This window comes from Macaca thibetana, chromosome 5, assembly GCF_024542745.1.
Source record: "Macaca thibetana thibetana isolate TM-01 chromosome 5, ASM2454274v1, whole genome shotgun sequence".
Classification (NCBI taxonomy): Eukaryota; Metazoa; Chordata; class Mammalia; order Primates; family Cercopithecidae; genus Macaca; species Macaca thibetana.
In genome coordinates, this window is record NC_065582.1 from 76,688,661 (window position 1) to 76,712,289 (window position 23,629).

Here is a 23,629-nt window from a genome sequence, read left to right on the forward strand (position 1 = left end):
ACTCTGACATCAGAAGGAGAAAAATGAAAGAGGGCCAAAGTGTGTGGTAGGGAAGGGACGCTAAAGAGTTTCCCTACGTGGTAAAATGTGCCTGGGTTATGCACAATTAGATTAACATGAAAGAGAGCCCCTCTCCCTCCCCCACCCCCTAAAAAAGAAAGAAAAAGAAAACAACACAAAAACCCTAACCCACTGACTACATGGGCAATGCCTTTGAAATGCATATTGGTCTACATGGAATTTGATTCAGGATTCTTTTTGTTTGGGTTTTTAGGCCCACGACTGACCTGCCATCACAGAGGACTCAAAAATATGATCTTTTTAGGTAGTGTCACAGTAACAGAGTTTTAGTGTTGGGATGAACATAGTATGGCTCCAGATCAAAAACAAACAGGGATTCTAATCCTTTATTTTTCCTCGGAGGCTGACTTAGGGGAAGATTGTCCAAACAGCAACCAAATTGTACTTTTCCTGTTATGTGATCATGTTTAAATAAAAATACGTGGATGTGGACGAGACAATGTGCTGGATTTCTGAAGAGAGAGGTTCACAAATGCATGTACACAGACACACACGTAGACACACACACAGTTGTTTTTTCACATCTGTTTTCAGGATGGGAAATAACAGGGTTCTAATTGCGTTTAAGGCTCAAAGGGAACTTCATGGCCAGGAAGCTGAGTCAGGTGGTAAAGAAATTAAACTCTACAATGAGATTTTGATACACAGATGATTGAAAAAATGCTAAAGAGCCTTTTCTAAGGGCTCTTGCTGAACAGCAGCAAGGAAAAGTATGTGCTGCTTTCATGGTTCCTTGCATTAGTGCCAGCCCCTCCCGATGCTGAGCATCAAGTTTAGGTCCCAGCTATGGGTTCACAGCTGTGATGTGTTCACAGCAGTGACAATGGCAGCTGTTCTCAAGGAGGGGCTGGGTGAGGGGGCTCAGAACTGAAGCCATCTGGCACTGCAATTGGCAGGAGCAGTGTAAGGGGAAATTATTGCTGCATAACAAATTGGGAGATTGGCAAAAGGTAGGGAAAGATGGGAGGTGGGGAAGTCCTGAGATGAGGAATTTTAGCAAAATGAACACATGAAAAGTGATTGACGTCTGCATAGTTATCCATCAATAGTAAAAGCAGAGTGCAAGTGGTACAGATCAAACTGGTGGACGCAAGTCAATGGATGACCAAACATGGCATGCTCCATATTTGTCCACCCACTAAATGTGACAAGGAGGTGAGAAGAAAAAACTGACCTTTCTTAAGGTTTATGCCCAGGGCCTGTAAACATTTCACTGGCCTTTCTTTCACTTTTACCAATAGAAAATGCAGATTCAAACCCTTCTGAAAAATAGTTGTAAGCTTTTTCTCTATCTTAATATCTAAAGATAATATTTTGGATCATCTCGCCCTTTCTCAGATCTACTGTATATGGAGTTGGCCATCTGTTAAAGGGAAAAGAAACCAGTATCAAAATAGGCAACCATCTCACCAGGATCCCTGTGAACCTCATGGCTGGGAGCTAGGGACCTGCACACCTTACCTCTCTTCTGGTGCCCAGGTTGCTATGGCTAGCATGAGTCCAGTTATCATTCTTTGTGATTTCAGCATCCACATTGATGATTCCTCCAGCGCACTGGTGTCTCTTGCCCATGACCTTCTTCTCTCCAGCTATCTTCTGCTACACCCCACCTTAGTCACCTACTCTCATGGTTGGCCATACCTTAGAATGTACGATTTTGGCAGCATTTAAGAATCTCAATTTAAGCATTGCGTTCTCTGGTCTTTATCTCATGTTCTTTCAGCTTCCTTCTTCTATAGCACAAATCCAACAATTCTGCAACCTTTCTGGGACACCCATACAATTCACTGACCCTACTGTTTTGTACTATCCCATCAGTCATCTCATGCCCTCACTTGCCTCTTTAAATTCGATAGTGCGTAAATGTAATAACTTTTAAAAAGCATTCTTGTCTCCTCTCCCTTTTTCTGCCTCTGTTATATTTTTCTGAAAAATGTCATCCACGCTTATTGTTAGAGGAAAACCTTGGACTCACATTAGAGTCACCTGGTAGGACTTTTAAAAGTCCAGATGCCCAGATGGCAGCCCAGACCAGTTAAATCAGAATCTCTGGAGTGCACCTGGGAATTGGTTTCGTTTAACAATCCCAGGTGATTCCAATGAGCAGCCAGAGTTGAGCACTCTGGCTGAGTGAGGCTGATCTTCCAGGCTCTTTCCCCAGTCCTCACTCTCACCTCCCTTCTGTGGATGAAACAAATTATCTGATGGGGGTGACATACCTGGCTCAGACCTTCCTCTCTCCTCTTTTCACATCCTCCTGCCAGGGGAGAGGGTACATTCTGGCCTGTTTTGCATGAAGGAAGGGGCCTGCCAGGAGCAGGATGTATCTGGAGTGAAGAATTTTCCAGCCCACACCTGAATTTTGAAAACTACATTCTCTTATCTGTTTTATAGTCATAAAAGTTACTCTTTTGTATCTACCTTTCAGCTGGTTCTGAATGCAGGAGGGTAAGATCAATGTTATTTATTGGCACCCCAAATTCCAAAATTATATAAAATTCTTTGCCTAACCTGAGCTTCTACCTAAGCAAGTGAAAATGGCTGAAAAAAAACCACAACCATGATACTTTAAATTTATGATTGTAACCTGAAGATGGCCCCCATTACTGCCTGGCAATTGGAACTACATTTCTACCTCCTTCTCTCTTCCCAACCCAAATTCCTCTAATCTGAGTCTCAGCTGTTAACCTTGATTGTTATTTCACTGAGAAAAGATAGTCAATGAGAAGAGACGGTCCTTATTCTTTTACCTAAATTTGCCAACCCTCTTGAGTTGGAACCTATGTGTTCCATCTACCCTCTTACTGGTAAGTGTGATACCAATACCTTACTTATAGGTTCAATTCTACTCCTTCTTCACATTATATCTCCCTTCTCTTCTGCATCGTTAATTTCCTTCCAGATCATTCTCATCAGCATCCAAACATGTTGTAATAGCATCTACCTTAAGAACAATCCTTTCATCTAGAACCAAAAATATCATTTGACCCAGCAATCCCATTACTGGGTATATACCCAAAGGATTATAAATCATTCTACTATAAAGACACCTGCACACATATGTTTATTGCAGCACTATTCACAATAGCAAAGACTTGGAACCAACCCAAATACCCATCAATGATAGACTGGATAAAGAAAATGTAGTACATCTACACCATGGAATACTAAGCAACCACAAAAAAGAATGAGTCCATGTCCTTTGCAGGGACGTGGATGAAGCTAGAAGCCATCATTCTCAGCAAACTAACACAGAAACAGAAAACCAAACACTGCATGTTCTCACTCATAAGTGGGAGTTGAACAATGAGAACACATAGATGCAGGGAGGGGAACATCACACACCGGGGCCTGTCGGTGGGTAGAGGACAAGGGGAGGGACAGCATTAGGACAAATACCTGATGCATGTGACGCTTAAAACCTAAATGATGGGTTGATAGGTGCAGCAAATCACCATGGCACATGTTTACCTGTGTAACAAAACTGCACGTACTGTACATATATTCCAGAACTTAAAGTAAAAATAAAAAAAGAGAGAGAAAAACAATCCTTTCTCAGTCATACATCTGTCTCCAGCTCCTATCCCATTTCTCTGCTGCCCTTTCCAGCCAATCCCAAAAGAGTTGTCTAAACTCACTGTCCTCACGTCCTTACCTGCCACTCTTTCTTAAATCTATAATTTTCATCCCTAACACTTCATTGTACCTATTCTTTTCAAGGTTGCTAACAAATCCAGTGACCATTTATTTATTCTCATGTTATTCAAACTCCTAGAAGATTTAGCTGAGCAAATCAATCCCTCCTTAAAAAAGAAAAAAATTCAGGTGGCTTCTGGCATTGCACATTCTCCTGGTTCCCTTCCTTGCTCTGATTTGCTGAATCAAGCTTCTTTCCCAGCTTCTGAACAAGGAAGGCCCTAACGATCAGTTCTGAGACTGCTTCTCTCCTTCAGCTGCACTCAGCCAGTTCTATGGCCTCAAATAGCAACTCTGATGATGAATCCCATGTTTAAATACCATCCTGTTTCTCTTTGCTCGAATGCAGACTCGTATATGGAACTGCCCACCACAGCCCAAGTTGGATGTCAGGATCTCAAACTCATCATGTTTAAAACAGAACTCTATTTTTCCTCCATTCTTGCTTCTTCTTCAGTGTTCTCTGTCTCTGTAGTGATGTCTCATTCACTCATTTGCTTAGGACAAAACCTTGGAGTTTTGACTCCACATTTGTGACTCTTTTTTTTCCCTTGTCCTCTACACCCAATCCATTAGTAAATCATGTTGGCTCTACCTCTAAAATACGTGTAAGATCTGACCATTTGTCATCTCCTCCAGGGCACCCACTTCAGTCAAAGCCACTGTTACAGTCTTGCTTGGATAGGGTCCCTGCTCTTGCCTCTGGTGTTTCTCCCTTACACAGCAGAGTGATCCCCTAAAATGTAAGCTTAATCATGTCAGTTCCCTGCTCTTGACTTTAACATGGCTTCCCATCACATTTAAAATAAAATTTAGGCCAGACACCATGGCTCAGGCCTATAATTCCAGCACTTTGGGAAGCCAAGGCAGGAGGATCACTTGAGCCCAGGAGCTTGAGAGCAGCCTCGGCAACATAGGGAGACCCTGTCTTTACAAAAATATATATTTTTAAAATTAGCCAGGCTTGGTGGTGCTTGCCTGTAGTCCCAGCTATTCTGGAGGCTGAGGTGGGAGGATCACTTGAACACAGAAATTTGAGGTTACAGTGAGCTATGATCACACCACTGTGCTCTAGCCTGGGCAACAGAGCAAGACGCTGTCTCTTAAAAAAAATTTTTAAATTTAAATCTGTTATCATGGCCAATAAGATCCTATATGATATTGCCTCTTAATACTTCATTGACCTATTTACTCTTATTTTCATCACTTCTCACCATTCTCCAGCCTCTTTGCTCATCCTCCAACAAGTCTTTGTATATGTTGCTCCTTCCCTCTGCAATGCTGTGCCCTCAGCTATCCGCATGGCTCCCTCATTCAGATCTGGGCTCCAGTCACCTATTCAAAAAAGCCTTCCCTCACCATTCCTCTACAATCATATTAGAGTATCTATAGTCACTCACTATCTCTTGACTCTGCTTTGTCATCATAGACTTTATTACTCTCCAATATTAAATTATATATATACCATCTGACTGTGCTCAATCTCATCAACGGTGGTGCTTTATCAATACAGATTCGTGGATCTAAATAAAGATCCACTAAATCAGAATCTTGAGTAGTAAGACCTAGGAATATATATATTTTAAGAAGCTGCTCCCCACTCCACCCCAGCTAATGCATACATGTCCCACATAATTCTAGTTCATTCATCCTGTTGACCACTATTTGGAATCTCTAGCATAAGTCATTTAAGTCATAAACAGATATAAATTATGTGCATTTTAAGCATATTAGGCAAAAGTATGGCCTTAGACAAAGAGTGAAGGGAAGTTGTTATAATTCTGTGATCAAAGCAATATAATAGGAGAGCTACTGAGACAGGTTAGGGGTCTGGCCTCTAAGCCCTTTTAAAGCTCTACTTGACAGTGACTCCAGAAGACACAGAGGTCTGAATTTCACATACAGTGCCCATGGAAATATTGGTTGGTGCAAAAGTAACTGCAGTTTTTTGCCATTTAAAAGCAATAGCAAAAACTGCAATTACTTTTGCACCAACCTAATAATTCATGCCTAGTGTAATAGGAGGTTTTCAACAGCCATGAAAGGAATATATTTCGCCTGTGGTCTTCACATACAGAATATACATAAAAAGCTCCAGAATTGAGCTGAGAATATTTTCAAAATGTGACCGATTACCCACATATGTGGAAAACAAGCCAGTATTGAGACTACTTTTACGAAGAAGCTAGTGAAATCTATTACTAGAGGGAGATGCTGTGGGAAAAGGCAAAGAAAACGGGTTTCAGCTGTACCGAGGCACTATGTGATTTTGCGTGTTACTTAACCTTTAGACGTTAACATTTACATCTATGAAGTAAAGATAACAATGCCACAGGGCCTGGCACTGTGGCTTACGCCTATAATCCTAGCAATTTGAGAAGCCAAGGAAGGAGGATTGTCTGAGCTGAGGAGTTTGAGACCAGCCTGGGCAACATGGTGATGACCTACCTCTCTTAAAACACAAAAAAATAGCGGGATGTGGTGGCACATGCATGTGGTTCCAGCTACTTGGGAGGCTGAGGTACAAGAATTGCTTGAACACAGGAGATGGAGGTTGCAGTGATCATGAGATCATGCCACTGCACTCCGACCTGGACAACAGAGTGAGACTCTGTCTCCAAAAAAAGAAAAAATAAATAAAAATAACAGCACCACATAATGACTGAGAAGATTACAGAGGAGTACATGTAAGGTGCCTAGCACTTAGTAGATGCTCAATAAATAATAACGTATTGTTTTGACAGTGGATTGAGGGTGAGATTGTGAAATAAGTTTCTGAGATCTCAAAATACAAAGAAAATTCTAAAACTTTCCATTTAAATTTATCAGTGAGAAAGAAATTAAGCTTCACTAACATTTTAAAAAGTGAATTGACATAAGCACCTTCCTCTGTTATGTGCGATAGTTACTCAGCACAGATGGCACATGATCGTGCTTCATCCTGGAGGAGCTGATGACTGGAACTCTCTTGTTGGACGGTTTCACTGTACAAACTGTACTGCAGTTTATATAGTTGGTAAGTAGGTGTATAGTTTCTAGTATCAGAAATCATAGATACTTTGGAATAATTCATAATGAGAGTGGGAAATACTACAAAAACCTCCAGGCAAAGTTCCTTAGAGAATGGCCAAATATGGAGCTTAGACATTTTTCTTTTATGAAAGGCTTTTCTATCAGCCTGTTCTGTGATGACAAGTGGCTGACAACAGTACGCTGTGCAACAGGTATTCTGAAAAATATCTTTCAAATAATGAGGGCTGGAAGTATTTTCTTCATTGTGATTTAGGTACTAAAAATATCATATATTTTAAAACACACGAATGGGAATTTTTTTTCTTTCTTTCCTAAGGAAACATGAAAACTAAGAAAATTTTAACCCTTTTAAAAAAATGTTCCAAATGAAGAGTTTGAATGGATTTTTGGCATCCTTTGTTAAAAAAAGTATCCTCTGATTAACTTGCAGAAACATGCAATTGACATTGGGGAATGCAGAAATTTGCTAGCTGCATTTCAACAAATGATGTCTCATAATTGGTAGATGGATTGAAATGCGAGTGATGTGAATTTGTAATCATAGCTGACCATTTCTATTTGGATCTACACATCTTTGACACATAAATTTTTAACTGTGACAGTCATTAAAACAAAGTATTAAAGTAAACTGTACAAGCTACATCTTCAACGCAGAGGACTAATTCAAGATTTTTAAAACTAAACACCGTATGTTACAATCTTAACATGAACAAAAAAGTTCTCATGCCAATATAGCACTTTAAAATTTATTTTAAAGTATTCATTTAATCTTTGTCTCATTCTTCTTAAATTTCTATTCTACTGAAATCTATATACATAGTAATGCACAGTACATGCATATCATTAAATAAATAAATGTATAATGTGGTGCTTATGTAAAAGTTTTTACTGATGAGATGAGCAATAAAAATGTTTTAAAGACAATTGATTCAAATGAATAGATTCATGGGATAATAGTAAACTTTTGTGCTGTACAAATATGTCTAATAAAAGAAAGTACTGATTCAAAATCTATGAATTTGTTGAGCTTAAAAAGGCTTGGGTTTTGCCCTTGTGAGTGAGATAATCTTGTTTCATGAAGCAGGCAGGTGATTACACATGATGAAAGGGTGGGAGAAGGAAATCCAGGGCATATCCCTGCTGAAGTATACTTGGTGACATGGCTTGGAAATATCTCTCAAGCTCTCTGAGCCAATCATCTTATCTGTAAGATAAGTATAATAAATTTCACTTTGCAGGGCTGTCATCAAGATTATATGCTGTGAAGAATATATCACATTGAAAAGTATGAAATTGCTGGTGTTTGACGTTTGTTGCATACAAAGGTGATACTTTCATATGGTTCAACCTCATATAAACACTGTCAGATATATGGAGATAATATTATTTCAGCTCCTCATTTACTTAACATACAAGATTTGGGAGGTGATGTTTTTCTTATTTGCTGCCAGAAAGAATGAACACATCCCTAGGATTTATTTTCTGAAGGTCATCACTTTCTTTTGTCTGCCCAACACTTGAACCTGTTCATTTTCTGCTAGCATTTTGAGCTGGGTTGCTCAGCCCACTTGTCTTAGTCAAATCAACTACTCCAGGACTTGGCTCAGCCTTCAGGCCTCATTATAGGGAGACATGAAATTCATGCCATAGATTTAGCCTCATCAAAGGGATAACTTGCATGCCTGATTCTGTGGCAACCAAAGTTTCTTGGTAGAATTTTAAGGACAAGTCACCATTTTAATTTATCTTCCATTGAAACTTGAAAGTACTATATTAAAAGGGCAGTTTTTGGCAGAGTTTTAGAGCAGGGTTTAAATCCTTGGTGATTTTAATCAGACTCTACCTTAAAGTCTGAAAATACATAGGCCTTGGGGCTAATATTTTCCTCCAAAGCTCCATTCTCTTGGCAACTAATTTTCACTTATTAAATAAAAAATATTTTTGAAGCATCTAAACCTTTTATCTGGCTTCTTTTCAAAACAAGAACTATAATGTTCAGCAAAAGAAATTCAAGTTTTAAATGTTGATTATTGAAAATTATACAATTTCGGTTTTAATTAATTCTGCTCAGAATAAAATAGTCAAATCACAGGAACAGAAAGAGGCAGAGGGGCAGGCTATGGGGCAGCAGAGAGAAAAGAAGTACAACAAGGACAAGGCTGCCCCAGCCCTACGACAGCCTGCCTAGCCAGGCAGTCATGTAGATTCAGGAAGAAAACACCACATTTAGGAGTAGGAAACCCGGCTCTGGTGATCCCATCATTTCCACGAACTGGCTGTGTGACTTGGTGAGCCTCTTCTCATTCTCTCTAGATTTCAGTTTCCCCACCTACCCAACAATGGGCTTGAAATAGAGGACCTCTGAATTTCTCTCCAGCTTTGATGTTCTACCATTTGATGGAGAAATAACTTGTACTCAATACCAATTAGATACACAGTATGTGTGTATGTACACCAGGGTAAAATGATCTAACAAATATAACAGAAGGATAATGATACTCAGCTTATAGCAGGCCACCAAATGGGAAGAGAAAAGGTTTGGAAAGAATAACATTGCATTTTGAATTCTTACTTTACTCAGTGAAAAGATATAGTACTTAAGTCACTTAATTAATGACTTTAGCCTCCCCATTGTTAAGATGTGTGCACTTCAGTATTTGTACTTGCTCTTAGAAAAGTGGTGAGAAGTTTTTGAGCATTTGACCTTGTCTAGATTTAAGGACAACTGTTTAACAATCCTTCTTCTTTTCTCTCTCTCTCTTCCCTTCCTTTATTATAATGGTAAGCAATGTTTGTTGTAAAGAATCAAAGAAGTATAAAGAACAAAAGTAACTAGTATTCTCACCACCTTGATGAAAATGTTCACCCAAATTTATTTAGAAGATTTTCTTGTTGAGGATTAGTATTAGGTACTTCTGTAAGATCTATATGGTTGTCTTGTTTTTGTTTTATTTTCTTTTAATTAGTTGAGATTTTTCCCAACTCCCCCCACCCTACCCCCCCACCCCCTGCACCAAATTTAAGTATGAAGGAATGCCAGCCTGCTATTTTGGAAAGATGCTTCGGTTGCATTGTGGAGAGAAGCTAGCAGGCCATGGCAGACTCTCTGCCAATATATTTCTGGGTCTTCTCCTTCTGGGCACATGGTGGGATTGTATTTCTCTGACTTCTTAAAAAGAAGTGTGACCACATGGCTTCTCTTGACCAATGGTCACATCTGTTGGATTAATTGCATTTAAAACCCAGTGTGCAATTCCTTATTTCTGCTTCCCCCTGCAATGGCAACCAGCCATATCCTAGATGTTAGGTGTCTCATCAATCTGGGCTCCTGAGGAGACTGACATAAAGCAGAGCCTCCCACTGACCTCAGATGGACATGTAGCAAGAGGACAGAATAAACCTTCTTTGCTTTCAGCCCCTGAGTGTTTGTTTCTTTGTTTGTTTTTAAATCTGTCTGCAGCATGACCTTCCTGTTCTTACAGATACAGGGAATGTGACTAGAGTTAGGGAGAGGAGTGGGATATAATTTAGGAAAGAGGGCCAGGTATAGTGGTTCACGCCTGCAATCCCAGTACTTTGGGAGGCCTAGGCAGGTGGATCACTTGAGCTCAGGAGTTTGAGACCAGCCCGGGAAACATGGTTCTGGGAAACCCATCTCTACAAAAAAATAAAAAAAATTAGCCAGGCATGGTGACATGCACTTGTAGTCCCAGCTACTTGGGAGGCTGAAGTGGGAGGTTGGCTTGAGCCTGGGAAACAGAGGTTGCAGTGAGCCAAAATTGTACCACTGCACTGCGCTGCAGCCTGGGCAACAGAGACATACCCTCTCTCAAATAAATGAAATTACTTTTAATTGCAAGAACCACAATTACATTTTCACTAACCTAATAATAATAATATTCCAAGAAAGAGATGATATGCTCTGAACCAGAATAGTTACAGTAGGATTAGGGAAAGGAAGATGTATTTGAGAGACATCTCAGAGGAAAATTATTAGGATTTGGTAACAAATGAGATATGAGGGTTGGGGGGAAGATAAAGCCAAGGTCTTGATTTGGGGAACTGGGGGTTTATAGTGCCATTTACCGATATGGTGATCACTGGGGGTGGATAAAGTTTGGTTGGTGGAGGGAGAAGTTGAGAGATGATGAGTCCAGTTTTGGACCTATTGAACTTGAGATATCTAGGACATCCAAATGGAATAACTGAGTGGGCTCTTGACTGTACTATGTACCACAAACTGATGAAGTGGGAAGAGTGATATGTTTTTCCCAATCTTTTTTCTCTAGTTATGTTTAAGAATAAAATAGCTTAGTAGATACTAGAGCCTATTCTTTTCCTTTTAGAAACATTTTTGTTGAAATATTCCATTGAACAAATTCTGCTTTTTCCTGTGGACTGGGGTTTATTTTGCCTTTTGTTCTATGGAGGCACAGGCTTACATACTTACATTCATTGAAGGTGTGCGTTTTAAGTGTCAGGGATATAATGGTGAACACAGATAAGGCCTGGTCCTCATGGAGCTTGTAGCTAGCAGAAGAGAGAGACAGGAATAAAAGAAACCCCACAAACAAATGTAAACTGCAACTTTGAAAAGGTGGTACCTCATAGCCAAGGGAATTGGGGAATTTTGATTTAGTCCCAGAGATCAGGGCAGGCTTCCCTGAAGAACTGAGACATGAGCTGAGAAGGGAGAGATAAACAGAAATTAATCAGGCAAAGGAGGGAGGGAAGAATGTCTTGGGAATGGAGAGCAGCTATGTGCATGGAAGAATCCCGGTAAGAGTATGGACTGAAAGGAGGCCATGAGATGGAGATGGTGCAGCAGGGGCAGCCGAGGGAAGGACTGTGCCTGGCTGGGCCTGTGGGCTTCATTTCAGAGTTTTGCATTCCTAGGCATATTGGGGTGACAGGTGTAGTTTACACAAACACCTCTGTGCATGGAGAAGAGATGTGGAGGAGTGAAGGGGGATGGATGTGGGAGGCTTTTCAGGAAGCAATGGCAGGAGCCCAGGTGAGATATAGCTGCAGCTGCAACAGGAGTAGTGATGGGGTGGAGGGGAATTGAGGAGTGATTTAGAAAATAAGACCTACTAAGCTTGATGATGGAGTGGATATGTCAGTCAAGGGAGAGGAAGGTGACAAGAACGACCTTGAAGTTCCCAGCTTATGCTACTGGACCCTGAAAGGGGACCTTATTTGAAAGCAGGGAAGAGAAGGACCATGAGTTTCAGATGTCTCTAAGACATCCAAGAAGCACATGCCAGCTTCCCCTCCCATGCTGTCTCAGGCAAAGGCATCACTGCCCTGCGTGTCGCGAGACTGAAATCTTATACTTAGTGCCCACTCACCCTGTCTGTCCCACAGGTCACCATATGCTCTTCTGTCTTTGACAAGTAGCTCAGCTCCCTTCCTCATACTCCATTCTTCTGATCTGCTATCTTATCTAGGGGACCTAAACAAAATACAATTGTTGCAGCCTCAGAGACACCAGACATTTGGCTGGAGCAAGGTTCTTTCCGAGACAAACTTTCATTTTTAGATCCTGGCAAGATCCAGAGGTTCCTGAATTAGTCAGGGCAAGAGTAGGAGCAATCAGGCCCCTGGCCACGGCTGTGACCAACCACTGGTATCTCAACATCTTAAAAGCCAGCACAGGCTGGGCGTGGTGACTCACGCCTGTAATCCCAGCACTTTGGGAGGCTGAGGTGGGCGGATCATGAGGTCAGGAGATCGAGACCATCTTGGCCAACATGGTGAAACCTTGTCTCTACTAAAAATACAAAAAATGGTCGGGCATGGTGGTGCGTGCATGTAGTCCCAGCTACTCAGGAGACTGAGGCAGGAGAACTGCCTGAATCCAGGAGGTGGAGGCTGCAGTGAGCCGAGATCGCGCCACTGCACTCCAGCCTGGGCAAGAGAGTGAGACTCTGTCTTAAAAAAAAAACAAAAAAAAAGCCTGCATGGCCCTCCTTATGTGCCCCTAAATGGAAAGAACAGAGCTGTCCATAGAGAGATGGGGAGTTCAAATTGTGACTTTGAAAAACCACTTCTCCGAGCATTAATTTTCTTAACTGTGAAAAGGGAATTATAACACTTTTCTTTAAGGGTTGTCGACATAGCTGAAAGAACATAGATTGAGCAACTGCCGCATATTAGGAGGTCAATACATGGGAAGAACCATTCCAATAAGCCGGACTTTGACAAGGGTAGCCCTTTCTCTTCGTTCTTGTAGTTTTCCAGGACATGAACTGGGTCTTCTCTTTCTTCTGCACTTCTCTCAGTGTTCTATCAAATGTCTGGCACATGCTGACACCCACTAAAGTTTGTGGAATGAATGAATGCAGAGTTTTTCTTCACTTTGTGGTGTGTTTTTCTTTTTTCTTTTTGCATCCTGATGAAAAGGTTTCTGCTATGAAAGCCCCAAAGCAAGTAAGATGAAAAATGCTGAAAGAATCATAATCCAAACAGCACCTGTTACTGCTTTTGAATCCTCTATTACTAATATAAAAACCGGCACCTGGAATAAATGTTTTAAAATTAATTTTAAGGAAATCTTTTAACCAAGAGCTTATTCATGGAGGGAATTTTATTACTTCCATAACTTTCTTTAACTTGATATTTCATTTCTTAATAAATTCATACTTTGGTTTCTTTTGCTAAAGTTTCTCCTCCATCCCCTGAGCTCACAAGTTAGTCACACTAGGCGTTTTTAAAGCGTTTTCTGCAATCTTGCAATGACCAACTCTTATATTTATTCATGTTTATTTATGTTTTAAATCTCACCCCTCTAACATCTTAAGTAGTTCAGAAATAAAAATATTAACAAGTCAAAGGCACCAAGATAATATGAAAAGGCATATTAGAAAAAATATTCTGACCATGCAGCCATAAAAAAGAATGAGAGCATGTCTTTTGCAGGAACACAGTTGGAGCTGGAGGCCATTATCCTTAGCAAAGTAACACAGGAACAGAAAACCAAATATCAAGTGTTCTCACTCTAAGTGGGAGCTAAATGACGAGAACTCATGGACACGTAGAAGGGAACAACACACACTGGGGTCTGTCGGAAGGTGGATGATGGGAGGAGAGAGAGGATCAGGAAAAATAACTAATGGGTACTAGGCTTAGTACCTGGGTGATAAAATACTCTGTACAACAAACCCCTGTGACACAAGTTTACCTATGTAACAAACCTGCATGTGTAGCCCTGAACTTAAAATAAAAGTTAAAAAAATTCTTGGGACTAAACTGATCGAACTTTATTCATCCACAGGGGTTTTCCACAAAATAGCATAAGGAAACAACTAAACATTTATTATTATTATTATTATTATTATTATTATTATTATTATGGTGTCTCTTCAAATGTCTCCAAGGCACCACAGATACTTTCCGAAAATATTTACAACATCAGGGCTATCAGATTACCCATTTTTCATGGTTGTAGAGTTGAAAAGAACATGGGAAAAACGATATCCTCCTTCTAAGCCTGCTTTATGTCCTCAGACTGTGCTTTTAGTGCCAACCTACAAAAATCATCTCGTATCTCCATGAGTGGGCACCACAGTAAATCCAGGGCTGACTGACAGCAGGCCCCTCCCTCCCCAGAAATAGGCCAGTCTTCCTTCACCATCAGGACCCCCAAACCTGTGCAGGGAATGTCCAAACTCAGGGCTATCACACAGCTCTTGGCCTTGCAGCCCAATCTGTTCCCACTTGCAAATCCAAACACACCCTTTATTCTACGTTTTGAAAGCTTTACTTTCATAGTTTCTTTTAATTCACCAGACATTTTTTGTTGTTGTTTAGAAGAGTGAAAACTACAGAAAGAAAAATTCCCAAGGTGTCATCCACGTTGAGTCCTTCCCCGGCACCTCAGCAGCAAGTTAGGATTCTATGGGTTTTCCTAGCTAGCACTCCACCGCCATGGCCCAAAGCTGAGCTAAACAGAAGCTAATGCTAAATGCCTTCAATACTTTTTGAAAAATCCATCAAAGGTTTTGCTGAATGATATTTATAAGGGCCTTACTGTTCTCTTTCACAGACTGAAATGCCCTTCTCCGACACTTGAAAAAAGTTGCTCATGCTTTTCATCTTTCCCTCTCAGAGTGTAAACATTGTTTTGAGTGAAAAGAGCTGAAGGAGTGCTTGCTTTCCCTTGAAATTTTATTTTTAAATAAGAGAGGGAGAAAATCCTTTTTCTGACTAATACTAATAATACAGGTCAAAGTGTCAGGCGATATACAATTAAATGGAAAACAAAAAAGGTTCCCCCTCTCTTTCCCACAGTACAATGGCCCTGGAATATAAATTACCGATGAAGATGAAATAATACTTCAAAGACTATAGGGCAGGGCAGCTCGGTGTTTACAAAGTATTTTCTATGGCACGATGAGACATTAAAGATGATGGTAACCCACGGACTTGAGGGTGTTGCTGAATAGACCAAAACTAGCATGAGGTAGGATTTTAGGTCCCCGTAGCCTGTGACCCCGTGATATGCTTTGTTTTACAAGGGCAGCTGCAGTTATCAACAGATGTTTCAGCAATAAATAATTGGTATCATCTCGGAAAAGACCCATCTACCTAGGGAGAGGGCATAATACCAAAACACTGCCCAGCTATTACAGCCACATTAATCTCCCATCTCTTCAGGTTTCTCGGGGAGCCTACTGCAGGTGTTTTTTCTGGGAGAGCGCGGACAAACTCTCTCAAGTCAGCAAGCTTTGTGTGGAGTGTAAAGGAGGTTGGCCCCTGCCATAAATTTCTGTCTGTGGCCACACACCAAAGGAAAAGGGATTGGAGAGTCAGGGAGGAGGGGAGGAGAGCAGTGGGGAGGGAGGAAATGGGAACACAGTGGAGACCAGAAAGCAAAACACAAAACATGTATCATTTTTCTTGGTTAAATTCAGCCCAAGAGAATAACACTATAAATGACTCTTCATTTTACCAACTCATGAACTGTGGAAAACAGTTGTTTGTGACTGGCCTTTTTCTTAAGCATTCTGTGCTCAACTTCGATCTGTTAATTGTGGAATTAAAGACACAGTGTTTATTCTCTGAGTACAATGCTAATTTGAAAAACAGGGGGGAAGCATTTTATGGGAAGGATTCATTTCAAGGTAAAAAAAATCACAGAAAGTTTATATTCATGAATAAACTATAATAAGAGAGAAAACATGAAAAGACAAACTCAGTAATCTTTAACTATTTTTTATGTGAGAATGGAATTTCACAATTAATCAGTTATTAAAATATGACCAGCCAGCTCTGATAAACTCTAATATTGAAATTGACCTAATTGGGATACGGTGAAACAAAAACAAATCATGGAATTTATTCAAACTATTTTTAATAATCTAAGATATTAAAAATAGATTTTAGAAGCACCTGACTCACAGGGTGCTATGGTTCTCGGTATTTACAAAACAGAGTGGTTTAGCAATTGTGCACTTGGGGTCTGGCACAATAGGAGAACATCCTAAAAGTCATTAGGAGGTGTGGTTGTTTAATTTATAGCTTGCTGGGCAAGCTAAAGAAAATGATGCTCAGAGTTCAAAAAGCTGTCAGATTAAATACATTAGAGACTAAAGAAGGCCTAATAGACAGTGCCCCTTAGAGCTGCCACTGAGTGACCTTGTGAGCTGGGCTCACACTTCTTAAATTCTCTATGCTTCTATTTCTCCAGTGGTGAAATTTGTGTACTGTAGAGAGGCATAGTGGGAGGTATCGTAAGTGGGCTCTTAAAACAGTCTACCAACTATGAGCAGCTTCTCTCCCAACTCACATTAAACCCCCAATGCAGCGGGACTGACGTTTTTAAATGATGTTTAAAAACACCATTTTCAGTTTATAAGCTAATATCACTACCAGCTTTGAAGGTAGGGCTCAGGGATCTGGTGATTGCAGGATGGAATGAGGGGAGTAAAACCCCAGTTATAGTGATGTGCCACATCTCCAGCACTCAGCCTATGTTCAAAAGTCAGAGAAACCTGCTAAGCCCAAAGGTCAAAGCAGGAGTCACTCCCTCTTGCGAGGCCATTTTGCTCTCGCCTTCCTTGGAAGGTTTGTAAAGTTCTTTCATGCCACTAAGCTAATTCCACAAGCGATCTCCAAGCAAGTAAAGTGACCATCAGCTTTTGCAGGAGGGAGTCTGAACAACAGTTCCCAGAATTGATGAAAAAGAGATTTTTTTATTGGGTTGGTCTCCTACAGCCTTCTCACTGGATTCTCCTTACTCCTTACCTTGCCCCTCTCCACTATATCCTCGTTCACACTCTCTGCCTTTCCCCCTTGCTCGCCACTCTACTCTTCCCTGCCAGCAGTGGCTCTCAAACTTTAGCATCAGAATCATCTGGAGGGCTTGTCTAATGCTGATTGCTGGACTCTCACTCCCAGGGTGTTTGATTCAGTAAGGGTTTTTGATTTGAGCCCAAGAATTTGAATTTCTGACCAGTTTTCAGGTGATGCTAATCCATTGTCGGGAGGTCTCACATTCATAGCCACTGCTTTAGAGCTGCAGTATCCAATAAAATGGCAGCCCTGACCACACGTGACTATTTACATAGAAATGAATAAAAAATAGCTAAAATAAAAATTCAGTTCTTTGGTCCCGTTCATCACAAATTTAAGTGCTTGAGAGTCATCTGTGGCAAGTGGCTACCATATTGAACAGCACAGTTGTAGAACATTTCCATCATCAATGCAGAAAGTGTTACTGGACGGCCTACAGCTTACTTCAGATACAATAAGCAAACCTCATGGCTTCTACCTATGTTTTCAAGCTCTTCACTTGGTGCTTCCTGATGGAGAATTGGAGCTGGATGAAGGAGAAGGCTGTAAGTCACAATTTCACCACTTACTGGTCTGTTCCCCTGGGCAAATTAATCTCTCTGCACCTTAATTTCCTTGTTCGTAAAAGAGGGATGATAATGGTAATACAGGAGATCCCCAACTTACAATGGTTCAACTTGTGATTTTGTTACTTTACGATGGTGTGAAAGCAATATACATTTAGTAGAACACAACCATTCTGTTTTTCACTTACAGCACAGTATTCACTAAATTACACAAAATATTCAATACCTTATTATAAAATAGGCTTTATATTAGACGATTTTTCCCAACTGTGCAGTAATGTAAGTGTTCTGAGCTTGCTTAAGGTAGGCTAAGCTAAGCTATGATGTTTAGTAGGTTAGGCTTAATAAATGCATGTTTAATGTATAATATGTTTGACTTATTATATTTCCAACTTATGATGGATTTATTGGGGGCAACTCCATCATAAGTCAAAGAGCATCTGAATCACTCTCAGGCTATCGAGAATCAAATGAGACGATGCATATGCAAACACTTTGTAAACTCTATAATGATAGTTAAGTTATAGTTATTATTTTATTCTACTTTTCCACTAATACTGACCACATTTATTTAAAACCCTTGGCTCACTATTGTGTTCTCCTTAAGTATTGACTTTCCTTTGCTTGCAATTCCCAGTCTGCTTAACCTGTTTTGTTTGTTTTTTCGGAGGATGAGAGAGGTGGGGTTTTACTGTTTCTATTAAGTCTCTAAAGATGCTCTTGTGTGTCTAGTGTGTCTACAAATCAGGGGATCTTTCTTAGATTTTTGCTTGAATGGGCAAAGACAATGTCTATATATTTATTTTGGGATGACTCAAAAATACAATCTTATGTAAACCGATAAAGTAAAAATTTTAGGATATTGTCATGCTTCTAATGCCTGATCTCCAGACAAATATATTTTTTATTTGAGAAAATATAAACTAGCAAACTTTCTTCCTTGACAATCATCTGAGAGAATGTGGGTAAAAAGCAATGCTATCAAAGAGGAAAATGGTTCTCCCTGTGTCATCCCCAGAACCACAGCCTGAATACCGAGCTGCAATCTGAGTTCCTGTGCTACTCCTCAGGCTCTCTCCTATCTGGCATAGAGGTACCAGTTCAATTAATTTCCAATAAATGAGTTCAAAAATAAGCATGTCAATGACTTTGACTTGATACTTCCTGAACAGCCTTAACCTTGAGGGTATAAGAAAGTCAACAGGACCCTAGGTGGGGCTCAGGGAAGGAATATGCCAGACTTCAATAGCTTAGACAGCAAGTCACACTGATGAAACAAGGGCGCATTTATTTTCTTAAGCTACCCAACTTTTAGAAAGTAGTATTTCAAAATTAAAATGCTGTGAGGAATGGCGAAATCAAATCTGCTTCTTTGGCCCACCAAGGATATGTAAATATTTCAAGATGACAGGGTTCATGTTAGACCCACTGACCACTCTTCACTTTTACTGGATTTGGCTTTTCAACACAAGATCTTATGGGCAAGCAATGCTTTTCAAACAGCTATTTCCCCCACATTAGTCAATCTGGCAGAGCTGACCATAAGGGTAGGGGGCTGTCTTGTGCTTCAAAGAAATTTAATCTATTAGACCACTTAGAGTCTAAATGCCTCACTTGGGGATATCAGAGGAACAGGTGGTGTGGCTCTTCCTACCAGTAACTGCTGCAACCTGGCGCCAATCACATCCTTCAGGTTTGTTTTGTCCTCTGGGCCCACGGCTTGTTTGTACTGCCACTTCTCAGGCACGAAGGGCCACTTCATTTCCTTTGCCTCCTGGATCAGGGTCCTTAACTCGCCGGGGAGTGAAGCTGAAAAGGTCAGAGTTCAGGTAAGGAAATTGCAGTCAAAGAAAAGGCTGTTAAGCTACCGATGTTATGATGAAGCACCTCAGTGGCAAAAAAAAAAAAAAAGAGAGAGAGAGAAACCTTTTCCCTGCCTCTTGCTGGCTGGTCTAAGCTGTTGGTTCAGACTCAAAGAACAACAGTGGGGAGCTATGTGTCAGGGGTGGCCCTGGCCTACTTTGCCCTACAGGTAAATTGGGGTAGTCAGGCATTAAGAAAGGTTTTTAGCAGGAAGTAAAGCACTTTAGTGACTATCTCTGCATGAAGAGTCAGAGAAAGGAATGAAGGAAATATTATTTTCCCTGTAAAATGAGAAAGGGACTGAAATGGAATGGCATTTTGGGCTTGTGGCAGGTGGGTGATGCAGTGTTAATTTGTACAACCTCTTTTTGCTTCTCTAAGACTTCACTTTCTCATCCCTTCGACATGGATACATTTAAATACAGACAATAACTACGAAAAACACAAATGAGATTTGAAATGGTATGAATTAATTGTGAAATGGCCCTGTTTCACATTAGTAGATATATTACATATCTTAATGGGCACCAAATCTACTTACAGCGGTCCATAATCTCTGATACAAACTTCGGAAACCCAAGCAGCTTTGGCAACTGGAAATTTTTCTTAAGTTTGGCACCCGAAACAGACTTGAATTGACTAGAGGTTATTTATAGTCCTGGTTAACGACTCAGTGAGATTGCTCAAAAGTTTTGCTGCAAAATTTTTTGTGTTTGACTGCACTCCACCTGCTACTGAAGTATGAATGTAATATATGGTACATGCACCAGAAGACCCTTCTAACACTAGAAAAATTCGGAATTCTGAAGTACACATGTGATGCCAGGGTTCTTAAAAAAGGATTATGTATATATGACTTGTATATATGACTGCCATATAAATAAAGGACCTGTATATACGACTGCCAGCTATAAATCTCTAGGTACTTATCTTGCAAGCCTCTCATGCTCAATATCCAAACTGAACTCATCACCTTTTTCTAAATCTATTTTCCCTTATAAATCTCTAATTTAATGACTGGTACCACCATTAATTAAGTTCCCAAATCCGAAACCCAGAAGTCGGTCTAGACTTTGTGTTCTCTCTTCTTCCCCACACCTAATTAGTTGTCAAATGCTGTGGCTCCTAAAATCCATTTCCTCCTCTTCCTTGGCAGTAATTCTCGCCTGAATCTTGCTCCATCCAGTTCCTATTGCACATTGTTGATCCTCATTTTTCTAAACACAAGATGGACCAGTCCATTGCCCTGAATAAAAATCTTCAGTGGTTTGGCAAATCCTGTTCTGGCTGTTTGGACTGCCTTCCCTTGGTGCCTTGTGACCAAATTCAGGCCCATTGGCTTCAGCACTCAATGCAAACATTGCCACTTCTCCTCAATCCACCATGACCTCACAGTGGAATTGAGTGCCCGCTCTGAGCACTTCCAAACCCAAGGGAGCAGGCCCTTTCCAGCCGTCATCCCACTACTCTGTAACTGCTTCTGTCTCTCACTGGACTGCTATCTCCCTGAAGACAAGCATCATGTCTCATCATTTTTATAAGTCACACCATGATGGGTGAAAGACCAGTATGATTAAAAGACAAGGTTCATCTTCTAGCTGGCCCTTTGAAAATATTTTTATATCATCTGTAAAAAAAGGCATGGTTCATCTAATAGCTATGTGAAACATTTTAAATAGAGCAAAAGAGATATGACAGAAAGAACAACAGAAAAAAGGAGAGAGAAAATCTAACTTGGTCTGTGATCCCTTTTTATGAACCATTTAGCCACCAACTGGGCAAATGTAAGGAAGTTTTCTGGTGGGGAAGCACTGTTTGGCGTTGAGGGGATATCACATGGGCCATACCAGTGAATGATTCACACTGATTACCGAGGACGGCTTACAGGAATCACACTGAAATTATCAGCCCTTATCTCCATTGAGCAGTGCAGGACTACTGAGCATCTACTGTGTGATGCTCCCCCTTGAAAGCAGACCTACAGGATTAGGGACTCATGTGGCCACATTCTGACCCTCTTACAGCCACTGACATAATTTCAACTTCTGAAACTGTTTCCCATATAGTTGTAGAGAACATTTATTCAAGAGCATTTCTAAACAGTCACAGACAGGAGGACCCCTTAGTCCTGTTTACTTAGGACAGTCCTGTGTGGTCCTAGGGTCCTTATTAACAGTGCTCCTTTTCACTCTCAGAAGTGTCCCAGTTTAGCTAATAAATTATTTAAATTATTTGAACACTGAGTCAATATGAGCAGTCATATGACAACGGAATGTGATTTCTGGGTTCATAGAATTTTATCATACTTTGGACTGAATAGTGTTAATATTTTCAAATTTCTTCATGGTAATGGAAAAGTCTGTTCTTTACAACGAACTCATTTTTGCCTCTTCCACATCACCCTTTCCCCACACCTCACGTCAGAATGTCCTGTGGGGCACCCTGAAATAAAATATGCCTCTAAATTATGTTTTTAAAATGTATCTCTGGATTTCAGTTCCTTCTGCATCTCTGGGGAAGTTGCTGGGATGGTCACCCACGCTGACAAGGACGATTTCTGAGGGAAAATGATGGGGTCGAGAGGAGGAGGGAGAAGAAGAAAAACCTAGTGTTTGTGTTGCAGGGTCTGCTGGCTCGCCCCGCTGTCATAAGTGACCCTGTACTAATGCCTTTCTCTGGGAGCACATGCGGTGACGACATCGGTGGCGGTATGACCCGCCTGCTCGAGCCGCTCCGCAACCACCTGCAGAGGGAAGGGATCCGGTGCAGACTGCACTCCATCCGCACGGTGGGCTCGGATGGGAAGCGCAGCGCCGCCCTTGGGCTGGGCTGATGCTACCGCTGCCAGTGGCTCCGCTTAGGAGGCGTCCTTCCCGGTCGGTTTATTGGATTCAACCAGCGCCAGGCAGTTAGCCCCAGACCCAGCAGTGGCTTCCTCTGCCTCTCTGATCACTTACTTCCCCAAGCAGCTTACCTGAAGGGCCATGTCTAATTTAGTGATTTTACAGCCGTGATTTGCCTTATCTGGAACTAAACTGATTACTTCTCCTATTCTGTGGCACTCGGGAAGAAAAAGAAAAGAAAATGCTACTCAATTGGGAGCTCAGAGTCTTCACCAGAGAGAACACAAAGCTTAAAGGAATTTGGGCGGAGGAGACAAAGGATGTGGTGTAGTAAAAGGGAGAAAAAAACTTTAGTGGAAACAACAGCACACAACACACCGCCCCTGGGGAGAACTAGGGCCAGCCATAGAGCATATTATATAGGTGCCAAGTACCTGCCATTCCCTGACAAAGGCTGACATCTGTGAGAGTGATCTCAGGCTGACAGGCACAAGAAGCTAGGAAGCAAAGTCACACATTGGTGTATCACAGAAACTGAGGCTGTGAAACGACTGGGTGTAGGGGATTTTTATCTTGAAAGGAGGACAAATGACAGGTTACAAATAATTAAGACTTCCATAGTCCCCTCGTAAAAATGTATGTGCCTAGGTACAAGAACTCAGGAGACAAGACTCTCCCAGAACCTTCTCCCATTACATAATGAGCAACAGCAAAAAACGAGGAGTGTGCATTTTATTTAGGAATCTTGTTTCTGTGAGGAATAGCAAAGTGCTAAAAATACTGAGAAAAATATTAACAGCATGTAAAAAGGACAGTACTTATGGAAGTGGAGGGAAATTTATTCAAATGCTAAAAAGAAATCTAAAATAAAAATAAAAAGAAGAAGAAGAAGGTTGCCCCTCAAAAATTGGTTAAAGAAGAAATAAGAATTGCTTTAACTTTCTAGACTTTGTGATGGAAACTTCCCAAACAATGACTTATCTAATACTCTGAATGGCACAAACACTAAAATGAGCAAAAAGCCAAATTCTTAAACCCTGATAATGATGCAATCAGTTTTATCGAGATGAGAGAATTTATTTTACAAATGGCATGAGAAGATATCATGAGGGATGTATTGGTGATCAAAAAAGTGAGGTTGGACTGGTGAGATGACATATTTATGGAAACCCTAGAAGTCTATGGAAACTGATGAGGCAAAAAATCCTAGTTTGAAAAAAAGTATGTGCCACCATTCAGAAATTGCTTCAA

At 40.7% G+C, this 23,629-nt stretch overlaps 1 protein-coding gene across 7 annotated transcripts in view; it reads right to left on the bottom strand.

Moving 5' to 3' along the window:
• Window positions 1–23,629, bottom strand: part of ALPK1 (alpha kinase 1) — a 137,258-nt gene that overhangs the window by 39,754 nt on the left and 73,875 nt on the right. For 6 of the 7 annotated variants that reach the window (XM_050791322.1, XM_050791318.1, XM_050791319.1 and 3 more), the window contains one exon: window positions 19,327–19,481. In XM_050791322.1, coding sequence (XP_050647279.1) covers window positions 19,327–19,481 — 155 coding nt within the window. Of the gene's footprint in view, window positions 1–19,326; window positions 19,482–23,629 lie in introns of those variants that run through there. The other variant, XM_050791324.1, reaches the window with a different exon arrangement.